This window comes from Penaeus japonicus, unplaced genomic scaffold, assembly GCF_977035675.1.
Source record: "Penaeus japonicus unplaced genomic scaffold, GWHDUDI00000001_assembly GWHDUDI00000011, whole genome shotgun sequence".
NCBI lineage: Eukaryota > Metazoa > Arthropoda > Malacostraca > Decapoda > Penaeidae > Penaeus > Penaeus japonicus.
Genome location: NW_028234413.1, coordinates 41246603 through 41267318, shown reverse-complemented (window position 1 = coordinate 41267318; position 20716 = coordinate 41246603). Strand labels below are relative to the sequence as shown.

Below are 20716 nucleotides of genomic sequence, written 5' to 3'. Positions count from 1 at the left end.
CTAAACCCCCCTTTTTAGGGCACTTCGTGCAACATATCTTGGGCAAGATATCCCGAATCCACCATCCTCGCCCTGAAATTTAAACATGGCTGTGTTTACGTATTTACGGATAGTGGCAAGCTGTGGACTGGAAACCCCCAAGGAATTACCTGCATGTGCTGTTATGTTTTCTCAACAGATGGCGCAATATTCCCCATTGTTTACAGTATAATTATAGAGTGCCCTCTATTGAGTGGTCACGTCATCATCGGTCCTAGTTTCCTATCCTGAGGAATATATAAGACGAAGATCAGTTGCTGTCATCATGGTGCAGTGTGAGGGTTATTCGTGGTCGCGGCAATTTCATCTACAGGACTAATTACGCATCATAAGTATCACGAAGTGCCCTGAATAGGGGAGATCCACAGGGGGGCGTAGCTCCCTCTTCGCAAAGGCTGACTTCAAAATTAGGCAAAGTGAGGTAGGTAGTTGGGTTAAGGTTTTCATGATACCGAAGTAGCACGAGGTAGCACAAAGTGCCTTAAAAAGGGGGGGGGGTGTCTAGGGGGGGGGCAAAGCCCCCCCTTGGCTAGGGCAAACTTCAAACCTAAGTAAAGTTAGGTAGGTAATTGGTTAAGATTTTGCATACAAAATAAGGCCGGAATTCATATTTTACCCAGCAATTTCCCTGATCTACTTCATGCCCTCCCCTACTATCGGGACCCAGATTGTGGGCTTCAGGGGTGCAAGCGCTCATTAATATCACTATATATGAATAGTAGAGGTTGAGAGGAATCCATCGATACCACTTTTGTGGTATTTTGTAATGCGGCGTTGTTTAGAAAATTTACCAAGAAAAAAATCAAGACAATACAGGGAGTCAACTTGGAAATTCTGGAAATTATCAGAATCACAAAAATTAATAGATATAAAGGTAGTGACCAAAAAAAGAATCCCAACAAAATCTTTAACCCAATAGCAGCGGATGGCATGATTTGTTTCAAAAGCAGAGTCGGTCATAGACGCGGATGACACCGTGCCAGACATGTAAAACAGCCATCTTACTGCACAAACATTTTTTTAATACTGCGACCAATGGGTTAAGGATCACATTTTAAGGCCCCCTTTTAGGAAGAGTGTCTATAGGTCGCACTTCATATAATGTCTACCAATATACTTTCCCAGTTCCCAGATGTTTCATCTGTATATGTTATGATCATGGGATGATAACATGCAAATCTAGAAAAAGGTGTAGCAATTGCAGTAATTATTATTAGTTACAAAGATTATACAGATTCCTCATACTGAGTTTATTGTGAGGAAGCACATTTACTTAAAGATGATTCTTGCAACATCCACATGAAAGCACTAGAAATTAATAGAAACAACATAACACCAAACAATATAGAAATAAAATCACAACTACAACAAATGAAACTGAATACAAAACAAGAACAGATAAATGACTAGTAATACAGAAATGATAAGCAAGACAACACACATTCAAACGCAAAACAACAATACACAACCAACAAAAACAAACACTAACGAGACATTAACATATTTAAGAACGACACAAATACACGCAGAAGTCATAACCCAAACAAACATAATAACACCAGGGTAGAAAACACAAAAGCAAACTCAAAATTCAAGCAAATCAAATTTACCAAGTTTCATAGAAAACATAACACAGGGAAATCAAAGAAAACAAAGCACAGAACAAAGAAAGAACAAAGATCAAACTACAAATCCTAATTACACAGAAAGCTCACCAATAACATGGACAGTCTCAACACCAATTAAAAAAAACACAAAAGAAGAAGAACAAAGCACGAAATGGTTGATTTTGACAAAAAAAAGATAATCATAACCATCATGAAACTGATGAACAATTTAAACTCGGATAAAGATTTTTCAATAATTTTGAAACAACTAACAAATGAATAAGATTATGATGTGGAACCCATGATCAATCCATAATAAGTGCCAAAATTACCCTAATACATAAAGAAAACCCAGACATATTCGCAGTATGCGAATCCTGGTTGAGAAACAAAGATAAATTTAAAGTAAACAAATATGTTATAATAAGAAAAGATAGAGAAAATCAAATGGGAGAGGGATTAGTCTTTGGGAATAAAACCTAATATAGAATTTCATAAGATAGATTTGAGAGAAAAACACATAAATAAAATAGAAGTACTAGGTATCAAAACACAATATAAAATCAGATGGCTCAACATCTTATTATTTTACAACCCTTGCAACAGCATAAATAAATTCAATATGACATAAATCAAGTAGAACAATCAAAAATGCTTATAGGAGACTTTAATGCACATCCCCCTAGTTGGAATCTAAAAATAGATACAAGTAATAAAACAGGGAAAAGCCTATATGAATTTATAAGTGAAAGTGAAATCAAAATCACTTGAGAGAAAAAATGTAATGGAAAAACTCTCGTCTCTAAAATGGGGAGCAAATAGAGAAACACGACTTAAATCCTATGATATATATATAAGACCAATAAGAGAGTATGGAATCTCTTTATATGGGGCAGCAAAACAATTGCAAATAAAAAAGTTAAACATAATACAAAATAGTGCAATGAGAATTACAGCAGGATGCTTTAGATCAACCCCTATAATATTACAAGCAATAATAAATCAAATATCATTGATAGATAAGATAAAAGAAGTAGAATGTATACAGATAGAAAGGAATTTAGAGAAGCTAAGGATGGAATGCTAATAGAAGACAAATCACAGAAGCTGAATTATATGCCATTAGATAAGCAATAAACTACATACACAACAAGAAATTACAAAAAAAACAGTAATCTTAACACACTCACTGGCAGCCATGAATACAATAGGAAACTACCGACCAAAAAACTACAAACAGATAACATAAGAGATCCAGAAATCAATAAACTCTCTGACAACAAACACAAACAATAAAAATTCAGTGGATTCCTTCATATAAAAACATTAGAGGGAATGAAATAGCAGACAAAGCAGCAAAAAAAGCACATGAAATACAAAATCCCACAACTATGAACCTAAGACTCAAGAAACACAATAAAAGAAATAAAACTTAAGAAATAAAGAAAACTGGAGGACAGCTTTAAAAAGAATTTTAGATAACCAACCACATCCATGGTCAAGATAAAACAACAACAACAAAAATAGATGCATGTCTTACTAGAATAACCACAAAATACTAAATTGTGACATTTACATAAACTAAAATTAGAAATGGATCCAAAGTGTGGATGATGCAACAGTCAAGAAGAAACCACTGAACACCTGACACTGCAATGCCCAAGATTCCACTCACACCAAACCAAAATACTTCAAGCAGTAATACAAGCAAAAATCCGCAACCCTAATATGAGAATGCTAATTACAGGTGCTGATCAACCTTCAGTAAAGAAGTACTTCATCTTGAGACATACAAAGGTCTTCCTACAAAAGTCAAAAATTATAGATATGATATAAGAAGTAAGAAGAATCAAGAAAAAAGAAGATCCAAGGAATATAGACTTTAAAGTAGTCTATAAAACCTATAAAAGAAGAAAGAAGGAGGAGGCAGGTTGTCTAAGGTAAAATGCATGATCTTTTAAATGTTTCAGTCAATTTTTTAACTTCTCCTTCACTCAAAGTGTCTAAGTGTCCCAATAGACTTTTGTTGTAAGCGTAATTATATTGTTTATTGTATAAATTGATAAATCCTTGGTTCTTACAGACGTTTTACAGGTGAACCATGCTGACAGATCCCACAGTAAGTTACTCGCGCAAATGAATGGGAGAAATTATCATTAAACTAATTAGTTTCACCTTGTTTGGTTTGGTATCATTTTAGTCACCGATTTGTTATCAATGTAGTTACTGATTGATGCATTTGGGACTACCATAGTATTGATGTTAACCCATTGCAGTCGGGGATAGATTCACTTGTCCAGTCTCCAGGATAAGTTTTATTTTAGAGCGAGGCAGCTGGACACAACATAATTTGAATCTTCCCACTCTCAGTTACTCATTGTAAAACTAAAGCCATTTTTGTGTTTAATTTTTGTGTGTTTTATTGAGTTTAGAGACTTATATGTGCTATATGACAGGCTCTATCAATGCTGCAGTTGACAAAAATTGTAGTATATGATCCATATTAGCTTTATTTTCTTTATATTCAGTGTGATAGAAGTTTTGCTATTTTATGGGAGGACAAAAAGCAACTTTATTTTTTCGTATTTTTGTGCTGTCATGAACAAATAAGAAACATATAACCACCTACAGTGAAGATAACATGAAGAGGTAGGGAAGAGGAAGGAAACCTGCACTTGTGACTATGAGTGCCACAGTAAAAGGCATCCATACTGGCACAGGAGCACATTTTTGACACTGGGTATGGATTGAGTCACCTTCCTCTTCTCGTTCTGCCTGCACATCCTTCATCGGCAGTACTTTAGAGCAAGAGCTCATCAACTTGCTGTGTGCCGTCGCTCTATTAAAATAGTGCTTGCTAGAGACCATGGATGGGTGCCATTCAAGGCTCTCTCTCCTGCTGGTGCTAGGAGAAGGTGGTCCCATCTAGGTTTTGGATGTTAGGTTTGCTTAATATTACGCTAATTATAGCAATTATGTCTGCCATTATCATCATCACTCACTCCTTACTCATAGCACAATAAAACAGCACAGTGATGCAAAATCCCAGAACGTCATGTACGTCATGATGCGCGTTGTCAGCTCAGTTCAGTTCAGACAGATATACGAAGACGTCGCTTCGCCCGGGCTATATGCACAAGGTGGCCCGGCCTCTGCCAGCTATGAGTGCTGACTCATCTTATCTAATCTTATCTGATCATCATCGCTGAATTCAATTCAGCTCAGTTCAGAGAGATTTTGCGAAGACGTCGCTTCGCCCGGGTTGTGTGGATGGGGTAGCCCGGTCTCTATTGGCTATAAGTGCTGACTCATCTGATCATCATAACTGAACTTTTACCATGGCGGTCGGATTGCCTGTAGGCGCTCCAGTTGCCAGGGGGCTAGTGACAGGCATAGCCGTCTAACCAGCCCGGCGGCTGTCGTCTCTGGGCCCTGCCTGAGGAAGCGAGTGTGCTCGCATTCCATCAGGTAGTGCTCTAATTTGGCGTCCGGCGCGCCACAATACTCACAGCGTCGCTCATCTTGCCCAATAGTGGGGATGATTTGCCACGCACAAGGGTAGCCTATTCTCAGTCTGTGCAGACTGACTTCGGCACACCTTGATATTCTGGGAGAGAGTATCAGCGACTCATAGCCTTTGGCGTTTGAGTACCAGCTGGCCGAGGGGGAGGTTCTCGCTTCCTCTCTGTGTCGCTGCAGGGCACCGAGCTGCCCTGCAACCATCGTTTTACGTCTTAGCAGTTCCCGGCTAGGATGCACCACAAGATCACTCAAGGGTTTCTTCCTGCCTTCCTCCGCTAACCTATCAGCTACGTCATTCCCTTCAATACCAACATGGCTTGGGATCCAGTTGATGATGATGCGTCTTCCCTGATCCAGGATTCTCTGAGCAATGGTGAGAATCGAGGTTACCAGGTAAACGTTATCAAGGGGCGTGCTTTGTTGCAGGCTGTCAATGGCGGCCCTAGAGTCTGTGTGTATAACAACATGCCCGTCCGTCTGGGCTGCATGGGCTAGGGCTCCCATAATAGCTACTGCCTCTGCCTGGAGCGAGGAGGCATTGTCTGATACCCGCATAGCTTTCTCTATGCCCCTTGCTGCAAAACCGGCGCCTGCAGTGCGGGTGATGGGGTCTACAGAACCATCCGGGAAGTAGGTTTTACTATTCAGTGGCGTGATTGCTGTAATGTTCCTCTCCGCCTCAGCCTTCAATAGAGGCGGTGAGTACTGCGTTTTTCTTCTTGATAGACTCATGACAGAGAACTCTATCAAGGATCGTGCCCACGGCGGGGCTGAGACATAGTCAGGGTGGGGATGGTCCATGCCCTTGATCAGTAGTGTCTCTTTGAACTCAAAGCGTTTCAGCACTCTGGTTGTTTGAGACAGCCAGGTGTTGTTAGCAAAGAGTTCTTGGTTTTGTGCAAGCCGACGCTGCACTCTCTGTCTTAGCTGCGAGTCCAGTGGGGACTGTAGGACATTTGCAAGGAACTGGGCCGCCATCTGATCAATCCGGGTGTCCAGGGGAAGAGTTTGGCCTCCAGGAGGAGGTTAGTAACCTTAGCCCACCCAGGGGCACCCAGAATAATCCTGGCGGCTTCGTTTTGCATTATGTCGAGTCTTTTCCTGAGTCCAGGTTTTACTGTGATCAGGGCGACGGAGGCGTAGTCCACAATGGGACGGACAGCGTGCACGTAAAAAGATCTTAGTACGCGGTGTCCAGCCCCTAAGCGCCGCCCAGACAGAGCTCTCATGACAGAGAGCCTTGCCTTGGTCCGGTCTAAGAGATGTTTGATCTCGGAGCGAAAGGTGAGGTTCTTATCGATCCATACCCCCAAGTATTGGTAGACGTGCACCCACTCAAGCTCTAGACCTTGGACTCGCAGTCTTTGATCACAGACATCATGTTTCAGCGCCATTGCCTTCGATTTGGCTGCTGAGATCTTAAGCCCGACTCTGCAGCATTCCTCAGTTATTAGGTCCAGACAACGCTGGGCCTTTCTGACTGGATTCACATTTCTTCTCCCAGTGGAGATAATTGCTAGATCATCTGCATATGAAATGGTCGTGCACCCCGCTGGGAGTGGAATGTCGAGAATGTTTAACATGAGGATGTTGAACAGGGCCGGGCTAAGAACCCCTCCTTGAGGGGTGCCATTCTCTAGTGGCAAATGCCTGGAAAGGTGACCTTGGAACTTCACTCTGGCAGTTCTGTTCCGAAAGTAATCGCCAATCCAGGCAAGCAGCCTGCCTTTGATTCCCTTGCGGATCAGGATCTCCTGAATGGCTAACGGGTTTGCCAGTTCAAAAGCCTTCTCCAGGTCAAGGAAGACAATGACAGCGCTGCTGCTGCTGACAGTGCTCAGTAGGGTGGCAATGCTGTGGGTAGTGCTCTTGCCCCTTGTGAACCCGTGTAGGTGTTCATGTGGAGGTCCCAGCTTCCATTGGAGCCGATTCAGTACCATTTTCTCTGCTGTCTTTCCTAGACAGCTAAGCAGGGAGATGGGGCGGTACCGTCCTGGCTCCTTTGGTTTGGGGACGGGAATTATATCAGCCCTCTTCCAGCACTGTGGCAGTGAGGAAGTTTCCCAGGACTTGTTGATGAGATGCAAAAGTGCAAGCTCACCTTCATGTCCTAGGTGGGAAATGATGGGGTGGGAGATCCCATCGCTACCCGGGGCTGACCGGGAACTGGACTTGTATGTTCGCCGTAATTCCCTCAGAGAGAACATGGCATCTGTATCATCAGGCTCGACCGCCTTTTCTCTGATGAGGGCATGCCTGCCTGGGAGCAGTTGTTCTTGGCATGCCCTCAGCTCTGCTGGTAGTCCGACGCTACTTGTTCTAGCAGAGAACTCGAGTGCCAGTCTCTCCGCCTCCGACCGCGGGTCATGGTGGGTCTTTTTGGGGGCTGAGCGATTCGTGGCCCGTCTGATACGGTTCCACAATTCTGAAAGGGAGGTTTGGTGGCCAAAGGACTCACACCACTCCAGCCACTTTTCCTGCTTTAACCTCTTAGCAGTTTCCTGAGCATCCCTGAGAGCCTCTCTTAGAAGAGTGTGGTTCTCGGGAGTTCTCTGTCTGCGAAAGTGTCTTCTGCACATATTGATTCTGTGGTTAACCTCCTTAATCTCATCATTGTAGTACCAGGCGTCCTTGAAACACCTGGACCACTGACGAGTTTTGGGGATGGTTTCTGAGGCTGCCTCGTCTATGGCATTTACTAGTCTGGCCTCAAGTATGTCCACATTATCATTAAGTGAGGAGTCACTGGTTCTGAGGCACACGGCCAGAGCCTCCTGGAAGGCTTTCCAGTTGGCTCTTTCCACCTTCCATCGAGGATTGTGCTGGGGCATGGGTGCCGGGCCAGCATCCAAGATGGTGGTGACTATCCCATAATGATCGCTCGTGGCAGTGTTGTCCACAGACCAACTAATTCTCTCGACCAGAGCCGCAGTGACAAAGGTGAGGTCAAGGACCCCCCCGCCAACATGCGTAGGCTCCTGGCTGTTGAGAAGAGCAATCTCTGGGCATGACTCTAGCACCTCGGCTATATGGCAGCCTGCCATATCACGTCTCTGAGTGGGAGCCAGTATAGGGTGGTGGGCATTAAAGTCCCCCCCTATAAGAATTAGCTCATGTGCTGCAGCAGCACAGGCTTCACTGATATCTAAGCCCCTACAGTTTGGCCTACTGTATACATTGTACAGCTTGAGAGGACCCCCAGCCAAATGGATCTCAACAGCAAGGGATTCGACACCTTCTCCGCACTGCCCAGGATCGGCAATCAGGGAGCAGGGGATAGTCGACTTCACAAGGGTAATCAGGCCTCTGGTACCTTGCGTACTCGGTAGCACAAAGGGATGATATCCCGAGAAGCGTACAGATTCCCCTGTTAGCGTCTCTTGGAGCATGACAACATCAATGTTCCGAGATCGCACGATCGCGTGGAGAAGGGCGGCCCTAGGGGAGAAGCTGTTGATGTTCCACTGCAGTATGCTTAAGTTAGTGGCCATAGTGCTTGTCTGCGTTCACTAAGTCATTAACGTCAAGGTATTCGGTCTCTGTGTCCGACGCCCCCGTGTGGGTAACGTCAGACATTTCGGAGTCTGACAACTCCTTGGTAAGTTCCACACTGAGTGTGATTTCCTCACTTGACTCGTCACTGTCGTCAGGACAGGTCGAGTTGGAAGGGCTGGGTCTCCTGGGAGGTGGAGTATTCCTGGTCGCCTTGGCCTTCTTTTTGGGTGGCCTTGGCTTCCTCACCCTTTGGGGTTTGGGCGCAGGCTCTGCCAGTGTGGTCTTGGCCGCAGGTTTGTCGGGGAGACAGGGCTCGCCCTGAGTTGGGGTGGGAGAAGGAGTCTCGCCCTGAGTTGGAGGGGGAGTTGTGGCCTTGGGCCTCATGTCCTTTTCCTTCAGGGCATTGACGGTCTGAGTCATTGCCGTCATGGCTATCTCGACTGCCTTCTCCGTCTCCTCGCTGGTCCTTCCCAATGCCGTCGCAACTGCTGTGACAACTGTCTTCAGCAGGAGCGTCAAGTCCTTCTCTGTGAACAAAGTCGGACTCTCCGCTCTTGGGGTAGCCTTTGAGGTGTTCCCAGACCCCTTCCGGGTCTGTTTCCGACTTGGAACATCCACCAGCGCCGGGAACTCTTTTGTGTTGGAGGCGTCCGGTGCTGGCTTCGCTTTGGGCGGTGCTTCCTTCCTCTTAGGAGGGGGGGGAGCCCTTACCCCTTTGTTCTGCCCCCAGACATACGTGCCTAGAGGGGCGGGAACAAAGTCTGGTTGTTTTGCAACGATCTCTTGTCGCCGAAGAGCCTCTTCCTTTCTGACAGAACATCCGAGGCTCCAGGCGTGGTGTTTTTTATGGCAGTTTGGGCACTTGGCAGTGATGTCTCGCTTGCCATCTTTGTGTGCTTTGAGACACACCTCTGTTCTGTGTGCCTGACTACAGACACCACATTTCGGCTTTGCAGAGCAAGTGGCCTTGTAGTGTCCGTACTTCTGGCACGTGAAGCATCGGAGCGGGTCTGGGACGTATGTCCTGAGTCTGTAAGAGCCCCAATTGCCAAGATCCAAGGACGCAACTGGAGCTCCCTCCAAAGTGACCAGGACTTGTCTGGTTGGGTGCTTCCCTTTCAAAAGTCGAGAAGCGCCCACCACCTTGGAATGTGCAGTGATGACCTCGAGGTCATACATCAGAGGAAAGCCAAGAAGCACCATCTTGGACTTCCTCTCTTCGGGAGTCAGAGCCGACAGGCTCACCTTCCGCCCATCCAGGAGCTTGTCAGTCTTCTGGAGGAAGGTGAGGGTGGCTTGGTCCTTTGGAACGATTATCATGCCATTGTCTCTGGCAATTCTAATCGTCAGACAGCACTGTCTCTGGGTTTCCAGAGCCCGTACCATCTGGTAGGCATTGTCGAATCCTTCCGGTTTAGGAGGAACCCTAAACTGGGGGAACCGACTTGGGGCTGCAGACTCGCCCTCTGAGTCCGAAGCCGTCCGAGGTCGTTTGCCTCTTCTCCGAACCGACGCCGGAGTTTTGCCAGTGGGGCCAGTAGGGTTGGAGGGTCCTGTCTGGCTTCCATTTTTTGATTGACTTCTCGTCTGGACCGACGCCAGAGATTTGTCAGAGCCTGGGGTTGGTTTGGAGGGTTCAGCCCGAGGTACTTGGGTGGGTTTTTCCTGGACCGACGCCAGATCCCTGCCCATCTTTTCCCTTTTGTCATCAAAGCCCTCGAAGGGGTCTAAGGTGACAGCCTTTGTCATCTTTATGCAAGGTTCGTCAACAGGGATGTCAGTCATGGGTTTATGAGTTACGGTTGCCATGTAATAAGCGGTTCATTTCATCCTCCCACGCCCCCACCCACCACGGAGTCCAACAAGGGGAAGCTTTGTATGAGTCCATGCTCAGGAGCCACAGGGGTGGTGGGAGGATATACGCAACCCCGGCCTCGCGTTAATGGCACTCTCAAGACCATGCGATTGCCTGCAAGGCAGGAGCTACTTGACCCTAGCCTAGCTCACAAGAAAGTGAGTGAGAGAGTGAGTGAATGAATGAATGAGAGAGAGAGAATGAGAGTGAAAGAGAGAGAGAGAGAGTGAGAGTGAATGTGAGAGTGAGAGTGAGATTGAAAGTGAGTGAGTGAGTGAAAATGAGAGAGAGAGTGAGTGAGTAAGAGTGAGTGAGAGTGAGAGAGTGCGCGTGTTTAAGTGTTGGTACAAGCACAAGCAACCAGTGTCAAGAATTCCATAGAAATGCCAGGTCCTGCAATTTCCTTTGGCCTTCCCTCCCTCCTCTCCTCTCTGCAGATCACTCAATACCCGAAGAACCTCCCCCTTCTTCTGATCAGAGCTTGATCGTAGAGTTATGCCGGAGGTCTTGTTAATTGCTGTGATGGAAAGATCACGTTGGTTGTGCCAGTGTCTGACTCATTTTATGTATATGAAAGCTTTTTGAAAAAAAGGAAAATGACTTCTTTTTTTTTCATTCACCAAACTATTGGAGTATTATATTGTTTTCAGTTCTTTCTTTTCTTAATATTGATATTATTATTAGGCATTCCAATCTTGCTGCTTGCTTGATGCTTCTCTGAATACTATATTTAATGAGCATTTTGCATTTAAGGTTTTAAGAAATAGAAGTTGTTATTATTTCATTTCATGCAAGGTTAATAATCTCTTATCATGATAGAACATTAACATAGTATTTGAATTAATTGAGGTACCTAAACGCAGGATAAGGAATGTTACTGGATGTTGTTGATTGTGTTTTAAGCTGAGTTTTCTTTGTGTGTTTCAGCAGCATAGCATGAATAGCACCAAGAACTTCAAGTGTTCTTACTGCAATAAGGTGCTGAGCTGCAACCGCGATCTTGAGCAGCATGAAAGGATCCATACAGCCGAAAAGCCTTTCCAGTGTTCATTCTGCAATAGAAGGTTCTCTGTTAAGAGCAACCATGTTGCCCACGAAAAAAAGCACACAGGAGATGCAAAGACCTATGATTGTTCGCAGTGTGGCAAGAAATTGTTCTCTAAACAGTCACTCAGAGCCCATGAACTGTTACACACAAATGAAAGGCCATATCAGTGTGCAGTTTGTGAGAAAGGATTCATTAACAAGAGGAGTCTCATTGAACATATACAGACACACGCACCTGAAAAGACACTTGAGTGTTCAGAGTGTGGGAAAAAATTCTACACAAAAAGAGTTTTGAAGAAGCATGTAGAAATACACATAAGTGAGAAGAATTTCCAGTGTTCACAGTGTGAAAAAAGGTTTAACAACCGAGAAAAGTTGTCTAAACATAAAAAAATTCATACAGGTGAAAAAAAATATGTTTGTGCAGACTGTGGCAAAACTTTCCATACAAAGGGCAGTTTGAAGATGCATATATTACTTCACTCAGAATACAGACCGTTCAAATGTTCATACTGTGATAAAGATTTTATAAGGAAGGTTGATATGCAGAGACACACAAGAATGCACACAGGTGAGATGCCATTTAGCTGCTCATATTGCAATAAAAAGTTCAGTTACAAAGGAAACTGTAACCAGCATGAAAATATTCACACCAGGAACAAACCCAATAAACGTCATACAAGGAACGGAAACTCAGACCTTGTAGAGCAGTCCGACAATTTATCGGCCTCAAAAACACCCAAGGGGAAGACGGCGGGTGAGAAGGCAACATCTCAGCTTCTACGTGAAGATGGCCGCACCTCAGAGGCCCCCCTGCAGGGAGAGAGTGTCACCCGCTCCCACCAGGTATCGGAAGAATCTCGCACTGAGGATAGTAACCTTGGTGCACAGGATGAAGAGCTCTCTGTAGCAGATGTTGATCTTGGTGTGCAAAATATCGATCTTAAGTTGCAGGAAAGTAGACTAAGTGTTGAAGGTAATGATCTTGATGTATCAGAAAGTAAAGGCGGTGTTCAAGACGATGGTCAGAATATTGATGTACCTCCAGGTTCGGTCGAAGTTGAACCACCATTTGAGTGTTCACAGTGTGAGGAAAAGTTCACAACCAGGGAGCGTTTAAGAAAGCATGAGAGAGGAAAACACATAAGCAAGAAGCCATCCCTTTGGTGCTCACAGTGTAAAAAGAAATGTATGACTCTGCAGGCATTAAGGCAGCATGAGAAGAAGCACAAGAGGGAGATGGAGTTCGCTTGCCAGTACTGTGGTGAGAATATCCACCAGAGAGACGACTTTACAAAGCATGTCAGAGTTAATGGTAGTGATGAATATTTCAGATGCTCTTATTGCAGTCAAAACTTTGAAACAGAATGCAGCCTCAGGAATCATGTCAAAGTTGACCATGATATACAAGTGCTGGAGTGTCCCATCTGTGATAAAGAGTTCCTTGGGGAGTCTCAGTTGAAGGAACATGTTATGAGTCATTCAGGTGAGGAGAAGCAAGAACTTAAGGAACAATCCCCAAGCTCCACTATTCTATCAGAAGGCCAAGGAGAAGCAAACAGGGAATGCATGACTGACAAGACTTTATGTATTCCCCATGTAAGTATAAAACCTTCAGAAGGATTACTAAAGCTGCAGAGGCTGTCACCTTCCCAGCAGGTACAAAGTGGATCTCCTACAAAAGATGGTTCTTCTGATAACCTCAGTGCAAAGAGACACACAGATCTCCATAAGCCTTACCAGTGTTCTCATTGTGAGTGGAAATTCACCTATGCTTATGAACTGAGGTCTCACGAGGAGACTCATACACAAACAAAGAAATTTGTTTGCGTGCATTGTAATCAAAAGTTCACGTGTCTATTTAGTCTTAAGCGTCATATAAAAATTAGTACTAAAAATAATCCGTTCAAGTGCCCCAAGTGTGTTAAAACTTTTGAAATATATTGTTTACTAAGGGAGCACGTAAAAGTTCACAAGGATGGAAAAACATTCCAGTGTGCGCATTGTGATAAGAAATTCTTCACAAGTTCCAGGCTGATCCTACACAGCAAGGTGCATAACCTCAGGAGACTGCAAAAGAGGAAGCAGTATTTCAATAAGAGTGATCACCCTCCCAAGAAATCTCTTTCAGAAACAGTCACAGATGAAAGCCCATATTGGTGCTCACACTGTGAAGAAAAATTCATGTCGGAGGAGGAACTGATACAGCACGGGAAAATACACGTCAGTGACGCGGTTTACCAGTGTTCTCAGTGTAGGGTAAAATTCATCACAATACGGGAACTAAAACAACATGTGAAAATTCATCGAGATCTAAGTAAATTTGTGTGTCCACACTGTGATAAGAAGTTTTTTGATGAGGCCGACCTCCTGCAACATGTGAAAGTTAGTACTTACGGTAAAGAATTCAAATGCTATTACTGTGATGAATATTTCAAAACAAAATGCATTCTCGAAACACATGTAAAAAGTCACCGTATTGACAAACCATTCCGTTGTTCACCCTGCAAGAAGAACTTTATTTGGAGATCTCAGCTGGACCACCATCTTGAAAGCCACAACAAAAATGAAAATAAGAAATGGGAAGATAAGCTGACCACGTTCTCAATTTTAAGAAATTGTCTGAGGAACGTGCGGAAGGAAGGGATCCAGAAGCAGACAGCGACTCAAAATCCTGTCAGTGATGACATTCCCGAAGCAGAACCCAAGGCACAAAAGTCCCCAGAGGCTGAGCAGGAATCAGAAGGATGTTCCATCAGTGTTCCTTGCAGTGAGGAAGACCTTCCAGCTTCAACAAAATTAAGGTTGCATGTGAGAGAGAAAAAAGCCCCTGTTGCAAGAAAGTCTTGTGTAAAAGAAGTTGAGGAAGGTTTTTGCTCCGGGGAGACTAGTAGTGAGGAAGATCTTCCACCATTAAGAATATCCCCTGAGTGTTCCAGCTCTGAGGAAAGCAGTAGTGAGGAAGATATTTCAGAAAGAACAGAATTTAGATCTCATGTGGAAGACCAACCAGAGTTTGAAGAAAGCATTAGTGAGGAAGATATTTCAGAAAGAACAGAATTAAGATCTCATGTGGAAGACCAACCAGAGTTTGAAGAAAGCATTAGTGAGGAAGATATTTCAGAAAGAACAGAATTAAGATCTCATGTGGAAGACCAACCAGAGTTTGAAGAAAGTAGAAGTGAGGAAGATATTTCAGAAAGAAGAGAATTAAGATCTCATGTGGAAGACCAACCAGAGTTTGAAGAAAGCATTAGTGAGGAAGATATTTCAGAAAGAACAGAATTAAGATCTCATGTGGAAGACCAACCAGAGTTTGAAGAAAGTAGTAGTGAGGAAGATATTTCAGAAAGAACAGAAATAAGATCTTATGTGGAAGATCAACCAGAGAAAAAATCTGGCTTAAAGGAGTTTGAGGAAAGTTCCAGCTCTGTGGAAAGTAGTAGTGAGGAAGATCTTTCAAAAGGAACAGAACTAGGAGGCGATCAACTAGAGGAAACAATGGACGGCCCCAAGCGTGTAGAGTGTGCCACCCCTCTCACTGAGTGCCAGCAGGAATGCCTAGCAGCCCTCATTTCTGAGCGGCAGTGCAGAAGCCAGGATGGTAAGCTCCTCGGCAAAGAGAAACAGGCCTGGGAAGAAGTGACGAGGAACTCCAATGCCACAAATCCCAGGCAAAAGCCGCATGACGCCGCCCAATTCAAAAGAGCTTGGGATCACGTCACACAAAGGTAAGGTTCAAATTATAAATTCTGTTTGCTTATGTTATTAACCCTCTCTGGACGGGTGGTACACTACGGTACCGCGCATTCTAGGCCCGTTTGCTGGGGACGTCATACGGCGTTGTTTATTTAACTGATGCCCCCGTCGTGAATGGGTTAAGAGAATAACACGCATTCAATAATCAGTTAGTCTTGGTACTTACACATGAAGCGCTATGGAAAGAAAACCATAGGCAACGAAACATTGCTTTTGGTGTTTATATTGTGATAAAATAATTAAAGAACGAAACAAATTTCATCAATTTGAACACATTATGGCAAGTGATCCTTCCGTGACCACCTTCTCCCTAAAGATTAGATAATGTTGAATTGCATATACATTTAAGGGCAGTGATGCAAGGCAATTCAATGCAAACATTGCCAATAAAAATGTAGGGTCAGTGCATAATTTTTAAGTTGTAGTATAAAGGTTATTACATAGTCATTTAATGTTATAGAGTAAGTTATGTATGTTGCAAGAATTGCAAAGGAATTGAAAAGGAAACTTCAAGTTGTTAGTCATATTTTTAAGAGGCCTCCATAGATTTAATACTGCCTCGCATATTTTTGGATTTTCATAATAGTGATATTAGCAGTAATAAAGATAACAATGATAGTAATAGTAATAATGATTAGGATAATAGTGATAGTATTAATGATGTTATTAGTAGTAGTCATAATAATGATGATAATGATAAAATTATTGTCAATAATTATGGTTAGAATGATGGTTTGATATAATGTATTATATTGATTGTAATTTTGGTTAATATTAATGATGACAATTATAGAAATATCAGTAATAATATATCTACTTTTATGGTTCTGTTTGCCCAGAATACATGTGTGTGTAGGTGTAGCCTAAAACTAAATAGTAATAAAAATAGTAAAATAATAGTAGTAATGATAATATTGATAAGAAATATAATAACAATGATTATAATGATAATGATCTTAAAAAAAAGTAAAATGTGGGTGATGTTCATCCACATCCTGATCACAGAAATTCAAATTTTCTCTCATATATAGTTCTTTTCAGTAAATCAGAATAGCTGTTTTATATCATCATATCATTTTTCAGAGTGATGGAAGAGGAGTCAAAGTTTTGCCGCAGTGTTGGTGCCACTGGGGGAGACCTGCCACCAGAGTATACAGCGGCCGTGACTCAGGCAAGGGAGATGATGGGACAGGAGTTGGCCATGAACAACAACCCCTGTGATTCCATGGCGATGCCCCAAGAAAGAGAGGATGATTTTGAGCCCATTCCCACCTCAGGTAGGATAAAAAGGCGAGGGGTTTTGGTATACTGTATTCACATGTGTAATACATCATCTTGCTTCCTTTTATTCAGTTATTTAGCTCTTTTTACTTGCTGACTGATCAATTCTGCTGTACATCATCCATGAAATAGTTCATTATAATCATTTATGATTTTCCTTTCAGCTGAAGTTACGGTCACCCCTGATATTGCCACCACAATGGACAACCACAGTCCATCAAGCTCCCTCTACCAACAGCATCAGCAGTCACCTCTTTACTCTTCCACTAATCTTTTTCTTTCATCTCTTCCTTGTCCTTCAACTTCTCCAAATTTTCATCTCCCTCAATCAGCACCTATCTTACCTTCTTCTCCTTCACCTACTTCCTGTCTTTCATCAGTTGTTCCTGTGCCTTCCACTCCAGTTGCTTCACACACACCTTCCCCACCAGTAGTTCCACCCGAACCTTCCCAACCAGTAGTTCCACCCACACCCTCCCCATCCGTAGTTCCACCCGAACCTTCCCAACCAGTAGTTCCACCCACACCCTCCCCATCAGTAGTTCCACCCGAACCTTCCCAACCAGTAGTTCCACCCACACCCTCCCCATCCGTAGTTCCACCCGAACCTTCCCAACCAGTAGTTCCACCCACACCCTCCACATCCGTAGTTCCACCCGAACCTTCCCAACCAGTAGTTCCACCCACACCCTCCCCATCCGTAGTTCCACCCGAACCTTCCCAACCAGTAGTTCCACCCACACCCTCCCCATCCGTAGTTCCACCCGAACCTTCCCAACCAGTAGTTCCACCCACACCCTCCCCATCCGTAGTTCCACCCGAACCTTCCCAACCAGTAGTTCCACCCACACCCTCCCCATCCGTAGTTCCACCCGAACCTTCCCAACCAGTAGTTCCACCCACACCCTCCCCATCCGTAGTTCCACCCGAACCTTCCCAACCAGTAGTTCCACCCACACCCTCCCCATCCGTAGTTCCACCCACACCCTCCCCATCAGTAGTTCCACCCACACCCTCCCCATCAGTAGTTCCACCCACACCCTCCCCATCCATAGTTCCACCTGAACCTTCCCCACCAGTAGTTCCACCCACACCCTCCACATCAGTTCCACCCACACCCTCCCCATCCGTAGTTCCACCCACACCCTCCCCATCAGTAGTTCCACCCACACCCTCCCCATCAGTAGTTCCACCCACACCCTCCCCATCAGTAGTTCCACCCACACCCTCCCCATCAGTAGTTCCACCCACACCATCCCCACCAGTAGTTCCACCCACACCCTCCACATCAGTAGTTCCACCCGAACCTTCCCCACCAGTAGTTCCACCCACACCCTCCACATCAGTTCCACCCACACCCTCCACATCAGTAGTTCCACCCGAACCTTCCCCACCAGTAGTTCCACCCACACCCTCCACATCAGTTCCACCCACACCCTCCACATCAGTAGTTCCACCCGAACCTTCCCCACCAGTAGTTCCACCCACACCCTCCACATCAGTTCCACCCACACCCTCCACATCAGTAGTTCCACCCGAACCTTCCCAACTAGTAGTTCCACCCACACCCTCCCCATTCGTAGTTCCACCCACACCCTCCCCATCCGTAGTTCCACCCACACCCTCCACATCAGTAGTTCCACCCACACCATCCCCACCAGTAGTTCCACCCACACCCTCCACATCAGTAGTTCCACCCGAACCTTCCCCACCAGTAGTTCCACCCACACCCTCCACATCAGTTCCACCCACACCCTCCACATCAGTAGTTCCACCCGAACCTTCCCCACCAGTAGTTCCACCCACACCCTCCACATCAGTTCCACCCACACCCTCCACATCAGTAGTTCCACCCGAACCTTCCCCACCAGTAGTTCCACCCACACCCTCCACATCAGTAGTTCCACCCGAACCTTCCCCACCAGTAGTTCCACCCACACCCTCCACATCAGTTCCACCCACACCCTCCACATCAGTAGTTCCACCCGAACCTTCCCCACCAGTAGTTCCACCCACACCCTCCACATCAGTAGTTCCACCCGAACCTTCCCAACTAGTAGTTCCACCCACACCCTCCCCATCCGTAGTTCCACCCGAACCTTCTCCACCAGTAATTCCACCTGAACCTTCTCCACCAGTAGTTCCACCCACACCCTCCACATCAGTAGTTCCACCCGAACCTTCCCAACTAGTAGTTCCACCCACACCCTCCCCATCCGTAGTTCCACCCGAACCTTCCCAACCAGTAGTTCCACCCACACCCTCCCCATCAGTAGTTCCACCCACACCCTCCCCATCCGTAGTTCCACCCGAACCTTCCCCACCAGTAGTTCCACCCACACCCTCCCCATCCGTAGTTCCACCCGAACCTTCTCCACCAGTAGTTCCACCCACACCCTCCCCATCAGTAGTTCCACCTACACCCTCCACATCAGTTCCACCCACACCGTCCCCATCAGTAGTTCCACCCGAACCTTCTCCACCAGTAGTTCCACCCACACCCTCCACATCAGTAGTTCCACCCGAACCTTCTCCACCAGTAGTTCCACCCACACCCTCCCCATCCGTAGTTCCACCCACACCCTCCCCATCCGTAGTTCCACCCGAACCTTCCCAACCAGTAGTTCCACCCACACCCTCCCCATCAGTAGTTCCACCCGAACCTTCCCAACTAGTAGTTCCACCCACACCCTCCCCATCAGTAGTTCCACCCGAACCTTCTCCACCAGTAGTTCCACCCACACCCTCCCCATCCGTAGTTCCACCCGAACCTTCCCAACTAGGAGTTCCACCTACACCCTCCACATCAGTTCCACCCACACCCTCCACATCAGTAGTTCCACCCGAACCTTCCCCACCAGTAGTTCCACCCACACCCTCCACATCAGTTCCACCCACACCCTCCACATCAGTAGTTCCACCCGAACCTTCCCCACCAGTAGTTCCACCCACACCCTCCACATCAGTTCCACCCACACCCTCCACATCAGTAGTTCCACCCGAACCTTCCCCACCAGTAGTTCCACCCACACCCTCCACATCAGTAGTTCCACCCGAACCTTCCCCACCAGTAGTTCCACCCACACCCTCCACATCAGTTCCACCCACACCCTCCCCATCCGTAGTTCCACCCGAACCTTCCCAACTAGTAGTTCCACCCACACCCTCCCCATCCGTAGTTCCACCTGAACCTTCCCAACCAGTAATTCCACCCACACCCTCCACATCAGTTCCACCCACACCATCCCCATCAGTAGTTCCACCCACACCTTCCCCACCAGTAGTTCCACCCACACCCTCCACATCAGTTCCACCCACACCATCCCCATCAGTAGTTCCACCCACACCTTCCCCACCAGTAGTTCCACCCACACCCTCCACATCAGTTCCACCCACACCCTCCCCATCTGTAGTTCCACCCGAACCTTCCCAACCAGTAGTTCCACCCACACCCTCCCCATCAGTAGTTCCACCCACACCCTCCACATCAGTAGTTCCACCCACACCCTCCACATCAGTAGTTCCACCCACACCCTCCCCACCAGTAGTTCCACCCACACCCTCCCCATCAGTAGTTCCACCCACACCCTCCCCATCAGTAGTTCCACCCACACCCTCCACATCAGTAGTTCCACCCACACCCTCCACATCAGTAGTTCCACCCACACCCTCCACATCAGTAGTTCCACCCACACCCTCCACATCAGTAGTTCCACCCACACCCTCCCCACCAGTAGTTCCACCCGAACCTTCCCCATCCATAGTTCCACCCGAACCTTCCCAACCAGTAGTTCCACCCACACCGTCCCCATCAGTAGTTCCACCCGAACCTTCCCCACCAGTAATTGCACCAATTCCCCCCCCACCAGTTGTGCCATACACACCTTCCCCAGTAACTTTTCCTTTGCCTGGCCCTTCTACTTCTCCCACTTCTCCCACTTCTCCCACTTCTTCACCCCACATTCCATCAACCAGCCAGTACGACCAAGCCTCCAGAAAAAGGAAATGCCAAAGTCTGGATGAGAGCTACCAGACTACTGAAGCTAGCCGAGATGACTGGCTACAAACAAAGAAAAGACTGCTGGAGGAGGAACATGCAGCGAAAATGAAG

At 45.9% G+C, this 20716-nt stretch overlaps 1 protein-coding gene across 1 annotated transcript; it reads left to right on the top strand.

The window, feature by feature from the left end:
- The first annotated feature begins 3447 nt into the window (after positions 1–3447).
- LOC122242813 (uncharacterized) lies at positions 3448–20628 on the top strand. The gene is made up of 7 exons (XM_086541463.1): positions 3448–3586; positions 3730–3765; positions 11446–15296; positions 16408–16601; positions 16770–19465; positions 19785–19807; positions 20340–20628. Exons 2-7 carry the CDS (start codon positions 3748–3750, stop codon positions 20626–20628), a joined length of 7071 nt encoding a protein of 2356 aa, XP_086397589.1. The 5' UTR covers positions 3448–3586; positions 3730–3747.
- The last annotated feature ends 88 nt before the right edge of the window (positions 20629–20716 follow it).